This window comes from Leucopleurus acutus, assembly GCF_964270905.1.
Source record: "Leucopleurus acutus genome assembly, chromosome: 4".
Taxonomy (NCBI): domain Eukaryota; kingdom Metazoa; phylum Chordata; class Mammalia; order Artiodactyla; family Delphinidae; genus Leucopleurus; species Leucopleurus acutus.
The window spans coordinates 136,323,155-136,344,515 of record NC_139146.1 but is presented as its reverse complement, the minus strand read 5'-3'; the positions used below and the strand labels follow the sequence as shown (position 1 = coordinate 136,344,515).

The window sequence follows — 21,361 nt, the reverse complement described above, 5'->3', positions numbered from 1 at the left end:
GGTTTTTCTCCTTCAATTTGTTAATATGGTGTATCACATTGATTGATTTGTGTATACTGAAGAATCCTTGCATTCCTGGGATAAACCCCACTTGATCGTGGTGTATGATCCTTTTACTATGCTGTTGGATTCTGTTTGCTAGTATTTTGTTGAGGATTTTTGCACCTATATGCATCAGTGATATTGGCCTGTAGTTTTCTTTCTTTGTGACACCTTTGTCTGGTTTTGGTATCAGGGTGATGGTGGCCTCATAGAATCAGTTTGGGAGTGGTCCTCCTTCTGCTATATTTTGGAAGAGTTTGAGAAGGATCGGTGTTTGCTCTTCTCTAAATGTTTGATAGAATTCGCCTGTGAAGCCATCTGGTCCTGGGCTTTTGTTTGTTGGAAGTTTTTTAGTCACAGTTTCAATTTCAGTGCTTGTGATTGGTCTGTTTATATTTTTTGTTTCTTCCTGGTTCAGTCTTGGAAGCTTGTGCTTTTCTAAGAATTTGTCCATTTCTTCCAGGTTGTCCATTTTATTGGCATATAGTTGCTTGTAGTAATCTCTCATGATCCTTTGTATTTCTGCAGTGTCAGTTGTTAATTCTTTTTCATTTCTAATTCTATTGATTTGAGTCTTCTCCCTTTTTCTCTTGATGACTCTGGCTAATGGTTTATCAATTTTGTTTATCTTCTCAAAGAACCAGTTAGTTTTATTGATCTTTGCTATCATTTCCTTCATTTCTTTTTCATTTATTTCTGATATGATCTTTATGATTTCTTTCCTTCTGCTAACTTTGGGGGTTTTTTGTTCTTCTTTCTCTAATTGCTTTAGATGTAAGTTTAGGCTGTTTATCTGAGATGTTTCTTGTTTCTTGAGGTAGGATTGTATTGCTATAAACTTCCCTCTTAGAACTGTTTTGGCTGCATCCCATAGGTTTTGGGTCGTCGTGTTTTCATTCTCATTTGTCTCTAGGTATTTTTTGATTTCCTCTTTGATTTCTCCAGTCATCTCTTGGTTATTTAGTAGTGTATTGTTTAGCCTCCATGTGTTTGTATTTTTTTACAGATTTTTTCCTTTAATTGATATCTAGTCTCATAGCGTTGTGGTCTGAAAAGATACTTGATACGTTTTCAATTTTCTTAAATTTACTGAGGCTTGATAAGTGACCCAAGATATGATCTATCCTGGAGAACATTCCATGAGCACTTGAGAAGAAAGTGTATTCTGTTGTTTTTGGATGGAATGTCCTATAAATATCAATTAAGTCCATCTTGTTTAATGTATCATTTAAAGCTTGTGGTTCCTTATTTATTTTCGTTTTGGATGATCTGTCCATTGGTGAAAGTGGGGTGTTAAAGTCCCCTACTATGATTGTGTTACTGTCGATTTCCCCTTTTATGGCTGTTAGTATTTGCCTTATGTATTAAGGTGCTCCTATGTTGGTTGCATAAATATTTACAATTGTTATTGTAAAGGGATTGATCCCTTGATCATTACGTAGTGTCCTTCTTTGGCTCTTGTAATAGTCTTTGTTTTAAAGTCTATTTTGTCCGATATGAGAATTGATACTCCAGCTTTCTTTTGATTTCCATTTGCTTGGAATATCTTTTTCCATCCCCTCACTTTCAGTTTGTATGTGTCCCTAGGCTTAAAGTGTGTCGCTTGTAGACAGCATATATATGGGTCTTGTTTTTGTATCCATTCAGCCAGTCTATGTCTTTTGGTTGGAGCATTTAAGCCATTTACATTTAAGGTAATTATTGATGTGTATGTTCCTATTACCATTTTCTTAATTGTTTTGGGTTTGTTATTGTAGGTCTTTTCTTTCCCTTGTGTTTCCTGCCTAGAGAAGTTCCTGTAGCATTTCTTGTAAAGCTGGTTTGGTGGTGCTGAATTCTCTTAGCTTTTGCTTGTCTGTAAAGGTTTTAACTTCTCCGTCAAATCTGAATGAGATCCTTGATGGGTAGAGTAATCTTGGTTGTAGGTTTTTCCCTTTCATCACTTTAAATATGTCCTGCCAGTCCCTTCTGGCTTGCAGAGTTTCTGCTGAAAGATCAGCTGTTAACCTTATGGGGATTCCCTTGTATGTTATTTGTTGTTTTTCCCTTGCTGCTTTTAATATTTTTTCTTTGTATTTAATTTTTGAGAGTTTGATTAATATGTGTCTTGGCATGTTTCTCCTTGGATTTATCCTGTATGGGACTCGCTGTGCTTCCTGGACTTGACTATTTCCTTTCCCATATTAGGGAAGTTTTCAAATATAATCTCTTCAAATATTTTCTCAGTCCCTTTCTTTTTCTATTCTTCTTCTGGAAACCCTATGATTCAAATGTTGGTGTGTTTGATGTTGTCCCAGAGGTCTCTGAGACTGTCCTCAATTCTTTTCATTCTTTTTTCTTTATTCTGCTCTGCAGTAGTCATTTCCACTATTTTATCTTCCAGGTCACTTATCCGTTCTTCTGCCTCAGTTATTCTGCTATTGATCCCTTCTAGAGAATTTTTAATTTCATTTACTGGGTTGTTCATGATTGTTTGTTTGCTCTTTAGTTCTTCTAGGTCCTTATTAAACCTTTCTTGTATTTTCTCCGTTCTATTTCCAAGATTTTGGATCATCTTTACTATCATTATTCTGAATTCTTTTTCAGGTAGACTGCCTATTTCTTCTTCATTTGTTAGGTCTGGTGGGTTTTTACCTTGCTCCTCATCTGCTGTGTGTTTCTCTGTCTTCTCATTTTGCTTAACTTACTGTGTTTGGGGTCTCCTTTTTGCAGGTTGCATGTTCGTAGTTCCCGTTGTTTTTGGTGTCTGCCCCCAGTGGCTAAGGTTCGTTCGGTGGGCTGTGTAGGCTTCCTGGTGGAGGGGACTAGTGCCTGTGTTCTGGTGGATAAGGCTGGATCTTGTCTTTCTGGTGGGCAGGTCCACGTCTGGTGGTGTGTTTTGCAGTGTCTGTGACCTTATGATTTTAGGCAGCCTGTCTGCTAATGGATGGTGTTGTGTTCCTGTCTTGCTAGTTGTTTGGCATAGGGTGTCCAGCACTATAGCTTGCTGGTCGTTGAGTGGAGCTGGATCTTGGCGTTGAGATGAAGATCTCTGGGAGGTTTTCGCCCTTTGATATTATGTGGAGCTGGGAGGTCTCTGGTGCACCAATGTCCTGAACGGGGCTCTCCCACCTCAGAGGCACAGCCCTGATGCCTGAAAAGTAGGGAGTAAACCACCGGGGGAGCATCCAGAAAAGCAAGGCTCTGTGCTGTTTAGGAAAATACCATCCTGGACAAGCACCTCAGAGCCCCTCCTCAGACGTTGGGGCTCAGACAGGCAGCGCTTGTCTCTGGCAGACGTGACCACATGCAGGAACTTGTCTGTCCTTTTCCAAAAGTGGGTTGTCTGTCTCTTTGTGTTGAGTTGTTAAGAGTTCTTTATATATTCTGGACATTAAATCCTTATCAGCTATGTGGTTTGCAAATATTTTCTTACATTCTTTAGGTTGCCTTTTCACATTTTTGATAATGTCCTTTGACATTATCAAAATGCACAAGTGTTTTTAATTTTTATGAAATCCAATTTATCTATTAATTCTTTTGTTGGTTGTGTTTTTGGTGTCAAATCTAAGAATTCATTACCAAATTCATGCAATCTTCAAATTCATATGGAACTGCAAGGGACCCCAAATAGTCAAAACTTTATTTAAAGAAGAAAATATTCGAGTACTCACACTTTCTGACTACAAAACTAACCACAAAGCTACCGTAATCAAAACAGTGTGGTACTGACATAAGTACCGATGGAATAGAACTGAGATTTCAGAAATAAACCCCCCCCAAAACTCTATGGTCAATTGATTTTGACGAGGATGCCAAGACCATTCAATAGGGGAAAGAATAGTCTATTCAACAAATAGTGTTGGGACAACTGGATATCTAAATGCAAAAGAATGAAGCTGCACCCCTACCTCACTGCATATACAAAAATTAACTCAGAATGGATCAACCTTAATTTAAGAGCTAAAACAATAAAACTAGTAGAAGAAAACACAGGAGTAAATATTTGACATAGATAATTTAAACCCACAGATAATTCTCCACTACAGTTAAAAGTGAACATCTCCATTATAACTTTGCCCAAAGACTATGGGAATAGTGGCAAAGCTGACTGACTTGAGTTTTATCTCTTTTCACTCCCCTGTCCATTAACATAGATACTTCATGAGAAATGTCCTTGAAGGTAATCAGAAAGAAGGCAAAAAACAAGTGCCTAGGCTAATAGTAACAAAAAGTACGATTGGCCATAAGTAATAAAAACAAAACCCAAATACATAGGTTAAACCAAATGCACACTTTGGTTTCTAAATTCTTTGCCAGGAAAAATGGTATAAATATAGTGATTAAGAGCACAGACCCTGGATCCAGAGGGCCTGGATTCCAATCCCAGCCTTACTTAGCTGCTTGTCTTTTATTTAATCTCTCTCCATTCCTCAGCTCCCTCATCTTTAAAATGGAAATAATATTAGTGCCTACTTCATGGGGTTGTTGCTTAGCACTAGTAACTACTTAAGTGAGTGCTATTATTTCTAGGACTGACAGAGGATGGATCAGGAAGAGAGGTATTTCTATGCTTCCATGATTATATATAGAGTTGCTAGAAAATGCAGCTCATATGGTAGCCATGAGCATATGCCTTGTAGACCTCCAACTTTGGTGTAACTGACCAAGAGCCCCAGCTGCTGTGCTCTGAAATCCATCACCATATTTGCACAGAGGTCTCACTTCCCACCAGCTGCTCCCATCCAGTAACTAAGCACTGCAGGAGTGCTAAGGGAGACCATTCCTGGGAGGAACAGGACGCCTCTTAGGGTCAACTTTGGCTTGAGTACTCTTTGACAACCTTGTTGAAATTTCCCTAGTCTGAAGGACAAGCTAGACTTTCCATCCTGCTTTGTCAGCTCTGCATCATGTTCTGATGGCTCTCCCAGCCTTTCCTGGTTCCATCCCTGTATTCTCTCACCCTTTTAATCCTACTTTAGTGTCCGATTCTTAGAGGACTAACACAGTCTGGCATTCAAAACTCTCTTAGCTATGAACTTAACCTATATGCCACCTTATCTACTATCTCTTAGCTGCATGTACCTTCCACTCTTGGTTCCCAAATTTGCCTAATGCTTCCTCATCTTTGAGCCTTTGTCCACGTCCCTTCACTGAGAAAGCACTCACCACCCGGCCATTTTTGCCTATTGGATGCCACTTGTCACTGATCAAGCATCTCAGATGTCACCTTCTCTAAGTCTTTCAAGATCTGCCAACCAGGTATACTCTTTACCTTCTTAAACCTCAATGAATCTTGCCTTTGAGCTTTTTAATAAGCTTATTAACAGCAATAGCTATTTCTTACTTTGAGCCCTCCAAAGTCCCCAGCTTGTATCAAATAGGCACATAATATGTGTAGGATGGAATTGGAAAATTAGGGGGAATTCTAGTGAAATTTAATTTTTAACATTAGGATTTCCAACAGCTTACATCTATTTTGCTTGATATAGCAATAATGAACTCAGATGAATAAAAAAAATCCTATGTATCAAAGCACTTAGGGCAAAATATAGCATGTAGTAGCTCAATTTTAATACCTGCTTAAAATTCTTCATCAAATTTGGCTGATTTTTTCCCCCAAAGAGTGATGATGTAAAATTTTTTTTAAGTTTTGGGTTTGTTTATGTATATCAAGGGGGACTAGGGGCAAAGAAAAACAGCTGTACAGGAAAATTTCCTCCTCTAGCAAAGGGCCTTTGGCCTAAGGGCTGGCAAGCCCAACATCTCTCCCCTTTGGCTCCTCTAGAAATAGAGAAGGGAGATCCTGTCATTTTAATGAGCTTTCATGGAGTAATATACAGTAATATGAGAGGGCACTGATGAGCTTAATACATACAGAATCTTATTCCCTCACATATGCCTGATTGTTTGGAGTCATTATTAATCCTTACAGAAGACACTGTGACACAGGATAGGAAATTGAGGCTCTGTGACCAAGTCATGTGCTAGGTCACTGACCCAAATCCCTTAGAATTTTATTGTAGGTGTCCAAAAGATTTGTTAATCACATAAAACTCAATTTCTCCCCCCAACCTCATTCCAGGGCTTTTGGGGCAATGTTCTTGGACAATTCAGTCTAAGGAAACTGACACTGGATTGAAGGTGAGGTTTGACATCTAGCCAGAGTACAGCAGGAGTGCCAACTCAACAGCTTCAAGTAAAGGTTTGTAACTCTTTAACTTGGGTCTCTAATCATTTCCGGTTAGGTCCACAACACGCACTAAGAACTCCTCAGGTGGAAAGCAGGAAGAGGGTGGCTTGTGCAAGGATCAGATAGCACCTACGTGGGCGCTCATTTATTAATTATTTAACAAGGGCGATCACATGAGAGAACTGCCGTTCCCCCTGCACCCATTTTTCTCACTAACAGGCCTGAAAAGTGAACAAGATGGACGGGTCCAGCCAAGAGGAAGAGGAGGATCGTACTTTCACCAACATTTCTCTTGCAGACGACACAGGTAAGGAAGAACCTGATGAATTCTGAAACATAAAATTCAGCAACTGCTCAGCTGTTTTTTAAAGCTATAGTTTTTATTGTTTTTATTATAATGGTAAAACATAGTCATTGTAGAAAACTTGAAAAAATATAGCTACAAAAATAAAACCAAAAAAATGTTTAATTAAGAGCTATTTTTCTTTTTCCTTTAAAATTAAGTGATTATTTTAAAGGTTCTTGTGGTTGAATTACACGTACTTTAAAAAATCAGTCGACAAATAAAAATATAAAACGTTTATTTCCTAAGAGCTCAGGAAACATGACCTCAACATATGTAAAGTGTATGTTATATATATAAAGTACAGACGCCCCATTTATATTACTTAGCACCAGTTTGCCAATATGAAGTCAGTGATGAGAGAAGACCTAAAACAACCTAGGATATTATTACCCCAATTTGTTCAATTATAGTCCACTACTTCTCTATTTCGTGAAATAATTTTACCATTTCTGAAAAATGAACTAGAATACACTGCAATTCGCTTTAAAAATTACTGCAGAAAATGTCCGGTTTTTAAGCAAGGACAAAGTTTGCTGAATTCCACACAAGAGAAGGAAAAAGAGGGGAGCAGTGGTTCTAAAACGCTGATGGAAGGGATAACCATGGCTCATTCAACATCTGAGAGAAAACAGACACTGCTGAGTGGCATAATGTTAACTAGAAACACTTCAAACCTATAAGCAACTACGTCGTGTGTGTGTGGGGGGGGGGGGTTGGTGGCATTGTTTTGTATCCAAGTTCCCTTAGCACAGTCATAGAAGCCAGCAAGACTGCAGCTAAGCAATGGGGGTTCCTGATTCTGATTAACAGAGCAGAACATGAATATTTAATATCAATTGCTTTCATACAGCCACGCTTCTCCACTTTCTCCCTAAATGCTCAGATTCAAAAAGCCTCTTTCTAAAGTGTGGCCAATTAGCCGAACTGCCAGCCAGCCAGAGCTAAGCTTGGCCTCCTGGCACCGCGTAAACATGCTGGGGGCTTTGAAAATCAAACAGGCGCATTTTCAGCCTTTACGACGCGAGGAAAAGTACAAGGTCCCCGGGCTGTTGAAGAAGTGGGATACCGCTGGCCTTCACATGCTCCCATCAGGGCGTTTTAGAAAAACGACAGAGCTGCAGACGGCAGCGAAGGAAACAAAGACCTGGGAAAACCTGCTCCTTAGCTCGTGGAAGACACGATGAGCTCTGAGCGTGCGCGTGGGGAGTCCTATATGCCGTGGGCGCGTGCGGTTCCTACGGGGCGCTGACTTGCTCCGAAGACGCCCCCGCCCAGGATTCTTTCTCCCTTGTGACGTGGGCTGGGCCTGAAAGCTGATGCTCGCTGAGGCTGAGAAGGAGCCTTTGTGAAACAGATGACTTTCATCCAATCCTCGGCACCGCCTCATCCCTAACCCTCCGCGTCTCATCCTCTGCCGCCCTCGCGCTTCCAGGGCCCACAAAAGCAGAGGGCGGGGATTTGAACTCAGGTGGCTAATCCAAGGTTGTCAACGGTTTGGAGAGGGACACCGTCGAAGTTGTTAGCTAACCGAATGTGAGGCCGGCAGTAGGCGTGGAATAAAGTGATAAACTGGGACGGGGTAAACAGGATGCCTGGGCTGGTGGTGAGCTGTCGCAGCCGAGGGAGGGCTTCGAAGGCTCCTTGCTCGCCCTCAAGACCTCCTCATCCCTGGGCAGACGAGTCACAGAATCTTGGGGCACCAGGGGCCTTCAGCGATGGTCCAGCGTGGTAACCAGCAGTGGGCTGAGGCACTAGCTCTGATTCGTGCTGCTTCAGCTTTCCAAGACGGCAAATAGAAATTGCTCAGGTACTTGTAGCAAGAAAGAACTGAAACCCCATGTTCTTTGGCTTTTGGAGATAAGTGTATCAATGTGATGCGGCAGTACTGGTACACTCTTGTTAATAAGAGGTTCTTGGTCTTTGATAAATAAAAATGGGAAGACAAATTATGATGAAACAAATGCAGCTTGTTCACAATTTCACATTAGATTGACCTACATTGCTTTCAATAACATCTATTTCCATGCTGAGTTTCCTGCTGTTAAGAAGGAAAACTTAAGAATGAAGTTTTAAAGAAATTGAAATTTCTTTAAGCTTAGGTGTAGTGTTGTGTTTTTTTTTTCAAATGATTACTAAGTTTTAAGGCCACAAATACTTATTAAGATGTTTGGACCTGAATACTTAATTTGTGGAACTGTCTGGTATTTCTCTTGGCCTTGGAGAACTGTAAAAAAAATAACTTAAAATGAAGGGCACTGTGAACCAAGGTAGTTTGGGAATCTCTGGTCTAAGCTGTACAGTTGTTGCACTGGCTTCCCTTCTGGGTGACAGACACACAGTGCAGGACAAAGACATTTGATCGTATTGATCTGTCCTTCCTTCCTGTCTTTCTGATCCCCTGGCTTTGATGCTCCCACAGTTCTCAGGTTCTCCTTTAACCTCTCCTCATCATTCTCAGGCTCCTTTGGGAACCCTTTCCTACAAGTCTTTCCCCAAGATTCTGCCCTTGGCCTGCTTTCCTTCTCTCTCTGGTTCCACGCTATATACCAGTGACTCTAAAACAGCTTGTAAATTCAAACACATTTAGGGCCAAGCAGTGTATTTGTGGGAAAGAGACAATGGTATATCATTGTTTATTTCATTCAGTTTCCAAAACAAACTACTGAAATTTCTATGCTCATTTCAGTTTATTAGGTTTCTCCATCATGTATCTTTTCTTTCTTTTTTTTTTTGCGGTACGCAGGCCTCTCACTGCTGTGGCCTCTCCCGTTGGGGAGCACAGGCTCTGGACATGCAGGCTCAGCGGCCATGGCTCACGGGCCCAGCCGCTCCACGGCATGTGGTATCTTTCTGGACCAGGGCAAGAACCCGTGTCCCCTGCATCGGCAGGCGGACTCTCAACCACTGCGCCACCAGGGAAGCCCTGTGCATTAATTTTGTATGCTGCTACTTTACCAAATTCATTGATTAACTCTAGTAGTTTTCTGGTAGCCTCTTTAGGATTCTCTATGTAGAGTATCATGTAATCTGCAAACAGTGACAGTTTTACTTCTTCTTTTCTGATTTGGATTCCTTTTATTTCTTTTTCTTCTCTGATTGTTGTGGCTAAAACTTCCAAAGCTATGTTGAATAATATTGGTGAGAGTGGGCAACTTTGTCTTGCTCCTGATCTTAGTGGAAATGGTTTCAGTTTTTCACCATTGAGGATGATGTTGGCTGTGGGTTTGTCATTTATGGCCTTTATTATGTTGAGGTAAGTTCCCTCTATGCCTACTTTCTGGAGGGTTTTTATCATAAATGGGTGTTGAATTTTGTTGAAAGCTTTCTCTGCATCGACTGAGATGATCATATGGTTTTTCTCCTTCAATTTGTTAATATGGTGTATCACATTGATTGATTTGTGTATACTGAAGAATCCTTGCATTCCTGGGATAAACCCCACTTGATCGTGGTGTATGATCCTTTTACTGTGCTGTTGGATTCTGTTTGCTAGTATTTTGTTGAGGATTTTTGCACCTATATGCATCAGTGATATTGGCCTGTAGTTTTCTTTCTTTGTGACACCTTTGTCTGGTTTTGGTATCAGGGTGATGGTGGCCTCATAGAATGCGTTTGGGAGTGGTCCTCCCTCTGCTATATTTTGGAAGAGTTTGAGAAGGATCGGTGTTTTCTCTCCTCTAAATGTTTGATAGAATTCACCTGTGAAGCCATCTGGTCCTGGGCTTTTGTTTGTTGGAAGATTTTTAATCACAGTTTCAATTTCAGGGCTTGTGATTGGTCTGTTCATATTTTCTATTTCTTCCTGGTTCAGCCTCTGAAGGTTGTGCATTTCTAAGAATTTGTCCATTTCTTCCAGGTTGTCCATTTTACTGGCATATAGTTGTTTGTAGTAGTCTCTCATGATCCTTTGTATTTCTGCGCGTCAGTTGTTACTTCTCCTTTTTCATTTCTAATTCTATTGATTTGAGTCTTCCTCCTTTTTTTTCTTGATGAGTCTGGCTAATGGTTTATCAACTTTGTTTTTCTTCTCAAAGAACCAGCTTTTAGTTTTATTGATCTTTGCTATCATTTCATTCCTTTTTCATTTATTTCTGAGCTGATCTTTATGACTTCTCTCCTTCTGCTAACTTTGGGGTTTTTTTGTTCTTCTTTCTCTAATTGCTTTAGATGTAATGTTAGGTTGTTTATTTGAGATGTTTCTTGTTTCTTAAGGTAGGATTGTATTGCTATAAACTTCCCTCTTAGAACTGCTTTGTCTGCATCCCATAGGCTTTGGGTTGTCGTGTTTTCATTGTCATTTGTTTCTAGGTATTTTTTGATTTCCTCTTTGATTTCTTCAGTGATCTCTTGGTTATTTAGTAGTGTATTGTTTAGCCTCCATGTGTTTGTATTTTTTACCTATTTTTTCCTTTAATTGATATCTAGTCTCATAGCGTTGGTTGGTTTTTACCTTGCTCCTTCATCTCTGTGTATTTCTCTGTCTTCTCATTTTGCTTAACTTGCTGTGTTTGGGGTCTCCTTTCCACAGGCTGCAGTTTTATAGTTCCCATTGTTTTTGGTGTGTGTCCCCAGCATGTAAGGTTGGTTCAGTAGCTTGTGTAGGCTTCCTGGTGGAGGGCACTGGTGCCTGTGTTCTGGTGGATGAGACTGGATCTTGTCTTTCTGGTGGGCAGGACCACGTCTGGTGGTGTGTTTTGGGGTGTCTTTGAACTTAGTATGATTTTAGGCAGCCTGTCTGCTAATGGGTGGGGTTGTGTTCCTGTCTTGCTAGTTGTTTGGCATGGGGTGTCCAGCACTGGAGCTTGCTGGCCATTGGGTAGAGCTGGGTCTTAGCATTTAGACTGAGATCTCTGGGAGAGGTCTTGCCAATTGATATGACGTGGGGCTGGGAGGTCTCTGGTAGACCAATGTCCTGAACTTGGCTCTCCCACCTCAGAGGCTCAGGCCTGACACCAGGCCAGAGCACCAAACCCTGTCAGCCACATGGCTTAGAAGAAAAGGGAGAAAAGAAAGAAAGAAAGAAAGAATTTTAATAAATAAATCAATAATATAAAATAAAATAATTAAAATTTAAAAATTTTTAAATTAAAATAAAAAAGTAATAAAGAAAAAGAATGCAACCAAACCAATAAACAAATCCACCAATGATAACAAGCACTAAAACTATACTAAGATAAACATAAAAGTCAGAAACAAGTCAGTCGCAGACAGCAAACCCCAAGTCTACAGTTGCTCCCAAAATCCACTGCCTCAATTTTGGGTTGATTCGTTGTCTATTCAGGTATTCCACAGATGCAGGGTACCTCAAGTTGATTGTGGGGATTTACTCCACTGCTCCTGAGGCTGCTGGGAGGAATTTCCCTTTCTCTTCTTTGTTCCCACAGCTCCTGGGGTTCAGCTTTGGAGTTGGTCCCACCTCTGCGTGTAGGTCGCCCTCATGCTTCTGTTCCTACCCAGACAGGACAGGTTTAAAGCAGTGGCTGATTAGGGGGCTCTGGCTCACTCATGCCGGGGGCAGGGAGGGGTACAGTAGTTATAATATGAATGTGGGGCGAGCCTCTGCTGACAGAGGCCGGCGTGACATTGCAGTAGCCTGAGGCATGCCGTGCATTCTCCCGGCGAAGTTGTCTCTGGATCATGGGACCCTGGCAGTGGTGGGTTGCACAGGCTCCCAGGAGAGGAGGTGTGGACAGTGACCTGTGTTTACACACAGGCTTCTTGGTGGCTGCAGCACCAGCCTTAATGTCTCATGCCCGTTTCTGGTGTCAGCTCATGCCCATCTCTGGAGCTCGTTTAGGAGGTGCTCTGAATCTCCTCTCCTCGTGCACCCCAAAATAATGGACTCTTGCCTCTTAGGCAGGTCCAGACTTTTTTCTGGACTCCCTTCCACTAGCTGTGGTGCACTAACCCGTTCAGGCTGTGTTCACGCAGCCAACCCCAGTCCTCTCCCTGGGATCCGACCTCCGAAGCCCAAGCCTCAGCTCTCAGCCCCGGCCCGCCCCGGCGGGTGAGCAGACAAGCTTCTCGGGCTGGTGAGTGCTGGTCGGCACCGATCCTCTGTGTGGGAATCTCTCCGCTTTGCCCTCCGCACCCCTGTTGCTGTGCTCTCCTCCGTGGCTCCGAAGCTTCCCCCCTCCGCCACCCGCAGTCTCTGCCCGCTAAGGGGCTTCCTAGTGTGTGGAAACTTTTCCTCCTTCACAGCTCCCTCCCTGAGGTGCAGGTTCCATGCCCATTCTTTTGTCTCTGTTTTTTCTTTTTTCTTTTGCCCTACTCAGGTACGTGGGGAGTTTCTTGCCTTTTGGGAAGTCTGAGTTCTTCTGCCAGCGTTCAGTAGGTGTTCTGTAGGAGTTGTTCCACATGTAGATGTATTTCTGATGTATTTGTGGGGAGGAAGGTTATCTCCACGTCTTACTCCTCTGCCATCTTGAAGGTCCACCTCTGTAATATATTTTTATTACTCTGAAATGACGAAGTGTGATGCCTCTACCTTTGTTCTTTTTTTCTCTCAGGTTTTTTTTGGTTATTTGGGGGCTTTTGTGGTTTCATATTACCTTTAGAATTGTTTTTTCTATTTCTGTAAAAAATGTCATTGGGATTTTGATAGGAACTGCGCTGAGTGTGTAGACTGCTTTGGGTGGTATGGACAATTTAACAATAGTAAAGACTAGTACCCTGAAAATTACAAAACAATGATGAAAGAAACTAAAGAAGATACAAACAAATGGAAAGTCATCATGTATCTTTTACATATAGCAGATATTACTCTTAATATGGTTTATTTCACAGTGATGTTTCAAGTTTAATTCTTTCAACAAGGACATGGTTGGTTTGCACATCAAATATATGGGAACATTATTAATTTCACAACATCATTTTCTTTGAAACACACAGTCCTCTTGGACTAGATTTCCTTTGCTACTTTTGATTAAGAGAACAAGAAAAGTTTACTTTTCTTTTAACTCTACTGTAAGCAAGGCAACAGCAATTGTGATGATGAGACAGCAACCAACGCTGAGCCTCTGGGCCAGGCGCCCAGCCAGGTGAGGACTGAGGCTCCTGAAGAGCATGTGCCCTGCTCAGAGAGCCAAGCTGCTTCCCACTTCTAGCTGACTGCTGTTATGAAAGAATGGAAATGCAAAAAAGCAGTTTTCAAGAGACACCAAAAATACAGGGGTTTTTTTGGTGCAACTTCCTGATTCTTCCCTGTTTTCCACCTAATGCTAATTTTAAAAACAGTATCATGGAAGTCCAAACAAAACACATCTGCAGGTCAACTATGACTGCAGAAGAATGTATTTTCAGACTTCTGTTCTCAAATCTTTATCATTTGTCTTTATCTCTCTTCTTAGTTTCTGATTCATAATCCAACTGCTTGCTAGAACCTAGATATGTCCCAGGTGTCAAATGAACTCATCTTACCCCTTGGGCACCCCATAATCTGCTCCCATGTATGATTCATAATTTTAATGAATGGCCGCATCATCTACCCAGTTCCTAAAGCGAGAAATTCACATGTCGTCCCATTATCATTTCTCACAACCCAATCAAAGCACTGATTCCTGCTGACTTGACCTTGAAAATGTTTCTCAAATTAATCTGGCCTTCTCCAATCTTATCACCACTTCCCTGATCAGGCCCTCATCATCTCCCACATAAACCACAGCATCAACTGCCCAACTGTTCTTCCTATTTCAATTTCTATCCCTTCACATCTCTCCTCCACACTGCCTATATCACTCCCTCTCCCTGCAGAGACCGATCGATGCCTTGCATCCCCTGCTGGCTGAAGTCCAAGACACTTAACGTGGCATTTAAAGTCTCCCTCTTCCTGGCTCTACCTATCTCTTCAGTGTCATTTCCTGCCACAAAGTTTGGGCTCAGTAGGAAACACTTAATGTTCTATGCACATGCTGTCTATTTCATGCCTCTGGACTTTGCTCATACTGCTCTCTTTGCCTGGAATAACAAAACTCACCCTTTCTTGCCTGGCTAATTCCTATTCATCCTTTAAGAACCCATCCAGGCATCACCTCCTCCAGGAAGCCTTCCTTGACCTTCCCAGGCTGAGTAAGGTTTCCTTTCTCCTTTCTGAGAATGCCAAGCTTATCTCTACCTATATTTTTTCACAGCATATTATACTTGTATGTATATGGGTTCCTTCCACCAACAGACTGTGAGCTGCTGGAAGATGGAACCTGGGTTTTAAAATGTCTGTACTTCTGGCACCTAACCCAATGTCTGGCACCTAATAGACACTCAAAACATTTTGGCCAAATAATTCTGATTGAGTTTGTGTGTACACTGGGATGAGGGCCCCTAGATGAGAATAGACTCCTGAGGTCAGCTTTCCTAAATCATTTCTAGTTTTAAGAGTTTCTTTCCTATCTCCACTTCTGGGTCATTTAGTTCTGCTTTCAGAAAACATTTATTGAGCACCTACTATCACTTGCCAGGTAGTAGACAGGACCTGGCTATTTGGAGAATTGGCTCAGAGTAGTGTGGCAGAAAGGGCTTGAACTTTGGAGTCAGAAATGCCTGGACTTGAGTCTGTTGGACTTTTAGCGAGTTATGTAACATCCCTGAGCCTCAGTTTCCTAGGTCATGAAATGATCATAAGAGTATGTCTCTGAATTGTTTTGAAGATTAAATGAAATAATAAAGGAAGCTTCCTGAACCAGCCTGGCCTACAGTAAGTATTCAGTACGTTTTAGTTCCTCCTTGCCCACTTCAAAGAGATCACACACAAGTTTCTTAAAAGGCTCCAAGATTTGTCAACATTGGCTGTCATGGTAACAGCAGCGCCCTGTGGATGCTGCTCTGTAAGCGGGACTGCTGATGTCTTCCTGATAAAGAGGCTTGTGGTAGAAGGGGGCGGGGGGTAGATACGAACAAACCCTTTAAACAAGAGCATGATTCTCTTCTGATACAAATAAGACAGCTCCTCTTTTTCCTCTTCATCCTGGCCCTCACCTCTTCCCTGCCAATATTCTTCCCACCACTGTCCTCCTTTATGCCTCAGTCTCCTTCCTGACTCTGCTCTCTAAAATCTCTCCTGGATAATAGTCAAAGCTGCTTCTGCATCTGTTTTTGGCATCCCAACTAGCCCTCGTTGTAAGGTGGTAATAAGCTTCCTGGAGAAGTGGCACAATTGTCCTGTGCTTTTATTTGGTACCTCTTCCTACCACCGTTTGGAAAATGTAACAATACCCCCCTCATGCCCCGCTGAAAGTGGTCTGGGTTTGAAAAGCTTTCAGAAGGCCATCTGCCATCCCCTCAGCCAAGCAGCAGATCAGACACGACGCCCTGCATTAGTTAGCACTCCAAGTAGAAGGTATCAAGGGCCTGTATTCCTTTTCATCTCACCCTCCATTATAATATGGGCTAAAGAAGGAAACATACTCGTGGCTACCCAGCTGGGAGACACACTGAGTCATAGCAGGAGTCTTGTCCGAAAAAAGGGAGCAGGCTTTTCTTTTCTGATGGTGAATGGAGCCAGTGTTTGCAGCCAGCACCACGCTCCAGCATCCCCTGCACTGCTGGTAATGGCTTGACCGTGTTACCCTGGACCTCATGGGAGGATATGGTGCTGATGACTCCTGGAGTGGAGGCATCCTTCAATAAGTACACAAGGATGAGGTGAGGGTTGGTCGCATGTGCTGGTCAGGAACAGTGAAGCGCTCCCTGCTTCACCTCACTTTACACCCTCCAATGAATTTGGCCATGAATATTAATTTAAAAGATTATTCAGACATACTTAGAGATGCCAAAAGAGATCACCTCTAGAATGGTACAAGTGTTTTTGTTTTTAGTGGCTTGAACAAGGGTGTTCATTGCACCAGCAATGGCAGAAAGTTTCAGCAAATCTTAATTGGCATTTGGGATCCATATAAGTATACACAATGTCATTGGCCAAGTGAAATAGCTCTTCCTGTAAGCTGAAGGTAATATGGACAGTGGCATTAGGGATACCTCCCCTGGCCCAGCAAAATGCCTTTAGACTTAGCAGAAGAGATTCAATAAGAAAAAGGAGATTAACTCTGCTTCTCAGTAGCTTCTGAGAGTGCTATGACTCTGGGGTCACTAATGTATCGCTAGAAATTGTAAGTGCTCTTTCTGCGAAAAAAAATCTTCCATCAGAAGAAATCCACTTAACTGAAATACAACAATCTAGCATAATGCAAAAACTAGTTTTAATAAACAAGCTTAAGAAACAGAATGTTAGGGCAGCATCTAAATATTCTCAGTAATCTAGATTGTTCTCTAATTTTCTCATCAAAACGTAAGTATTAATATTTTGACTCTTCCCTTAAAAGACAAAACCATCCATCAATCGCCTTGTATCAGTAATGTGTTTTTTCTTTATTAGATCAACAACAACAAAAAAGGGAGTAAGAATGTTTTACGTTAAATTTATATGAAAGCCTTCATAATTGTGCTAATTTTTTTTCCTAGAGAAAAATCCAGAGGAGATTCAAAAGATCAAGGGTGAATTTGATTTACCTGAGCTCATGAGCTAATGAGATGCTGACCTTCCCCACGTCTTTTTCCTGTCAAGAAGGGAGTCAGGGGGCTATTTTCCATCATGGGGACCTTCATCTCAAAAAGGCTTCTATTGGATTGGATCCACTTTGGACACATTTCCCCTCACAGGCCTCCAGCCTGCCTGACTTGTTCCAAATTTGAGGGTCAGAGCCTGGTTTCCTTAGACGCTTGGGGTTCCCCTGAGAGATTCTTTGAAGGTTCTCTTTGAGCCTTCAAACAGAATCTGGAGTGTAGAGAGAAGGAGGGTGATGCTTAAAGAGCAGGGCAGACTGGAGGAACCAGCTTCAGCTGTGTTCCTCAACCCTAGGAATGATGTTTAAGTGATTCAAAAGCTCTCAGTGACCCTACAGGAAACAATATGTACTCCAATCACAGAATCAGAGTTGTTGTAAAAGCTGTTTCAGAAAGACATGTTTTGCTTTCACGGATAGGCTTTAACCTTCATTTTCAATCCTTGAATTTGACATTGGAGATGGAAGGGACTCAGTGGCAGCCCCCATGAATGGTCCAGGAGAATAGTGAGCCTCCCTTGCCATCTTTTTTTTACATCTTTATTGGAGTAAAATTGCTTTACAATGTTGTGTTAGTTTCTGCTGCACAACCAAGTGAATCAGCTATATGTATACATATATCCCCATATTCCCTCCCTCTTGAGCCTCCCTCCCACCCCTCTAGGTGGTCACAAAGCACAGAGCTGATCTCCCTGTGCTATGCAGCATCTTCCCACTAGCTGTCTGTTTTACATTTGGTAGTGTATATATGTCAATACTACTCTCTCACTTCGTCGCAGCTTCCTCTTCCCCCACTGTGTCCTCAAGTCTGTTCTCTACGTCTGCATCTTTATTCCTGCCCTGCCACTAGGTTCATCAATACCATTTTTTTAGATTCATATATATGTGTTAGCATACAGTATTTGTTTTTCTCTTTCTGACTTACTTCACTCTGTATGACAGACTCTAGGTCCATCCACCAAACTACAAATAACTCAATTTCATTTCTTTTTATGGCTGAGTAATATTCCATTGCATATATGTGCCACATCTTCTTTATCCATTCATCTGTTGATGGACACTTAGGTTGCTTCCATGGCCTGGCTATTGTAAATAGTGCTGCAGTGAACATTGTGGTACATGACTCTTTTTGAATTATGGTTTTCTCAGGGTTATATGCCCAGTACTGGGATTGCTGGGTTGTATGGTAGTTCTCTTTTTAGTTTTATAAGGAATCTCCATATTGTTCTCCATAGTGGTTGTATCAATTTACATTCCCACCAACAGTGCAAGAGGGTTCCCTTTTCTCCACACTCTCTCCCACATTTATTGTTTGTAGATTTTTTGATGATGGCCATTCTGACCAGTGTGAGGTGATACCTCATTGTAGTTTTGATTTGCATTTCTCTAATGATTAGTGACGTTGAGCATCTTTTCATGTGTTTGTTCCTTGCCAACTTTTTGTTAGAGCGACCTGAATCTTCCCTCCACCAGCCTCCCTGGGATGCACACAGCCAACAGTCACCCCTTTTCAGCCCTTACTGGCTTTCTTCCCCATTTAATCATTGCTCCCTTGTTTCTCCACACACACGTTTCATTGTCAGCTTAATGACTTTGGCTCAGACTACTTGGCTGTGCACATGCTTGGTTCTCTCCTCGCTGGTAGCATGACACGAGTAAAAGTGGAAAAAGCTTGCATTTTAAAACACATTCGTCCTTTCTTATCCCTCCTGAGAATCTTCACTACCTTTTCCAAGCAGACAAAAGACAACTATTATTCCTTCATCTATGTGAATATTTTGCTTTCATTTGCATTCTTGGTGAAAAGGTTAGTGGGTTTCTCTAAGGTCATGATAACTATTTAGAAAGCTTTGTTTACAAAAGTATCTAGAAGATTTTTTTTCAACACTGTTTCTTATCCTTTTTAATTTTAGAATTTTAAATGGCTTGAGTTTCTTTGTGCTATGACAGTGTTCCTCAATGTACAGTGGATTCCTGTCCCTTCTGCTTTAAAATAGTGTAAAAACAGAATTTCTGTAAATACAACGTAGTTGAGAATGAACTTGAGGACACGGGAAGGGGGAAGGGTAAGCTGGGACGAAGTGAGAGAGTGGCATGGACATATATACAGTACTAAATGTAAAACAGACAGCTAGCGGGAAGCAACCGCATAGCACAGGGAGATCAGCTAGGTGCTTTGTGACCAGCTAGACGGGTGGGATAGGGAGGGTGGGAGGGAGATGAAGAAGGAGGAGATATGGGGATATATGTATATGTATAGCTGATTCACTTTGTTATAAAGCAGAAACTAACACACAATTGTAAAGCAGTTATACTCCAATAAAGATGTTAAAAAAAACCCAGAAAACACAGTTGATATATAATTTGAGCAAGTCACAGTTAGCAATGATGGTTGGCCCCTAAACACTAACATTTTCAGCCAGTGCCTCTCTGTGAAATACTTAGTGATCGTCAAACACACAATTGCCCAGGGAGAGCCTATGTTTCAAGGAATTTCTCAAAGAATAGTACTTGTAGAATATTTCCTGCTAACACAAACAGTAACTCCTTTATTGGTCCATTTTGTAAGTTGGGACATTATCCATTTTCCATAGTATGTAATCATTTGACTGTAAAAGGAATTAGGCAAATTCACAGCTAACTGGTCATTTTTGAAAAGCAAACTGTATGTTTAATATTTCTGTCATGTTCCAATGATTACATTTTTAAGGGATTCTTTTTTTCCAACCTTTTGTTTTGGGGTGTGGGAGACAGATAATCTAAAGCAGACATTGAAGAAAGATGATTAGTCACCTGTCACTCTAATTTTCCTATAGGTTCTCAATTCTGGAGACAATTAGGAAAATCAGTTGGTTTCTTTAGAAATCCTGGTGAACTCTTTGGATATTTGATACCATCTAAAAAATAACCCACATTCATCACAAATAAGAGAGTCACAAAATTAAGTATTTGGAGTGAGCCCACATTCTATTAACTAGTCATGTGTCTCTTAGATGAATGTTAATAACATTTATTGAGAACTTAATACGTCCCAGGTGCTGTGCTCAGAACTTCACATTCATTATCTCATTTAATCCTCACAAATAGCATGTGACAGACATATTATCCCTGTTTTTGAGATTGAAGACTGGGGCTCAGAAAGGTTTAGGAACTTGTATGAAGCAGAGCTGGGATAGCAGCCCAGGTCTGAGTGACTTCAAAGCCTTCATCAAATGACTGCATCAGGACAGCAATTACCAGATTGCATAACTGCATTATACTGACAAGGTGGAAGCAATAAGGTGCTTTGCAGACATTGAACAATGTAATATGGTCCCTTAGTTATGTTATGAGGTCACTGTTTCAAAAATGTAATCATAGATTCAGAGGGCAAGAAGAGCCCCAGAAGCTCTCTAACAATATTGGAGTATGCTCAGACAAGAAAGGTAGAATATAAAATTGTACCTATGTTGTGATTACAACCATGTAAAAGTAATTTATGTATATGGACTAGGATGGGACGAGAACTTGGGAAAATGTATTTACTAATGTGTAGGGATTATGTTATTACATTTTCATGTTCTATTTATACAATAATTTTTTTCTTAAAGATAAGATTAACAGAGGTTTTTCTGATATATAGAAGAAAGATATTAATCCTAACATGAGTGCTGATTTTGAGAAGCATGTGAAAATACCAGTGCTAGGATTAAGGACACCTATCAAAACATCACTACTGCCTTTTGCATTTTTAGTGATGCATGCAAAAAGTTGTATTAGGAAAATTAAATGTAGAAAGTGGTAGATTTGGCTATAGGACACACCAGGAACAGAGGGTGGGGAGAAGGGGAGATAAGACATTAAATTGTAAATGCCACCCTTCAGCATAGTCATATCTTATTTGTTTAAGTTTTATTTTGAAACAATCTCAAGTGCCAAAAACTTGCAAGCATGTGAAGAAGGATCCTTTCTTCCTGAATTATTTGAGAGTAAGTTGCCAACTCAATGCCCCATCACCCCCGGACACTTTAGTGCGCATTTCCTACGAACAAGGACTATCTCCTTCATAATCATGATACAACCAACAAAGTCAGGAAAATGACATTCATACATTACTGTCACCTCATCTTCAAAGTGCATTTAAGGCTCACAGTTGTCTTGATAATATCCGTGACAGAAAAGGCACCCAGCTACAATCATACGTTGCATTTAGTTGTCATGTCGATTTAGCCTCCTTCAATCTGGAACAATTTCTCAATCTTTACTTTT

The 21,361-nt window shown here is 41.1% G+C and overlaps 1 protein-coding gene across 2 annotated transcripts in view; it reads left to right on the top strand.

Annotated features, from left to right (window-relative positions):
- Nucleotides 1-6,396: 6,396 nt before the first annotated feature.
- SCOC (short coiled-coil protein) overlaps nt 6,397-21,361 on the top strand; it is a gene marked incomplete at its 5' end in the record, with an annotated part of 37,692 nt that continues 22,727 nt past the window's right edge. The window contains one exon of one of the 2 annotated variants that reach the window (XM_082838517.1): nt 6,397-6,521. In XM_082838517.1, coding sequence (XP_082694643.1) covers nt 6,452-6,521 — 70 coding nt within the window. The remainder of the gene's footprint in view (nt 6,522-21,361) is intronic. The other variant, XM_082838516.1, reaches the window with a different exon arrangement.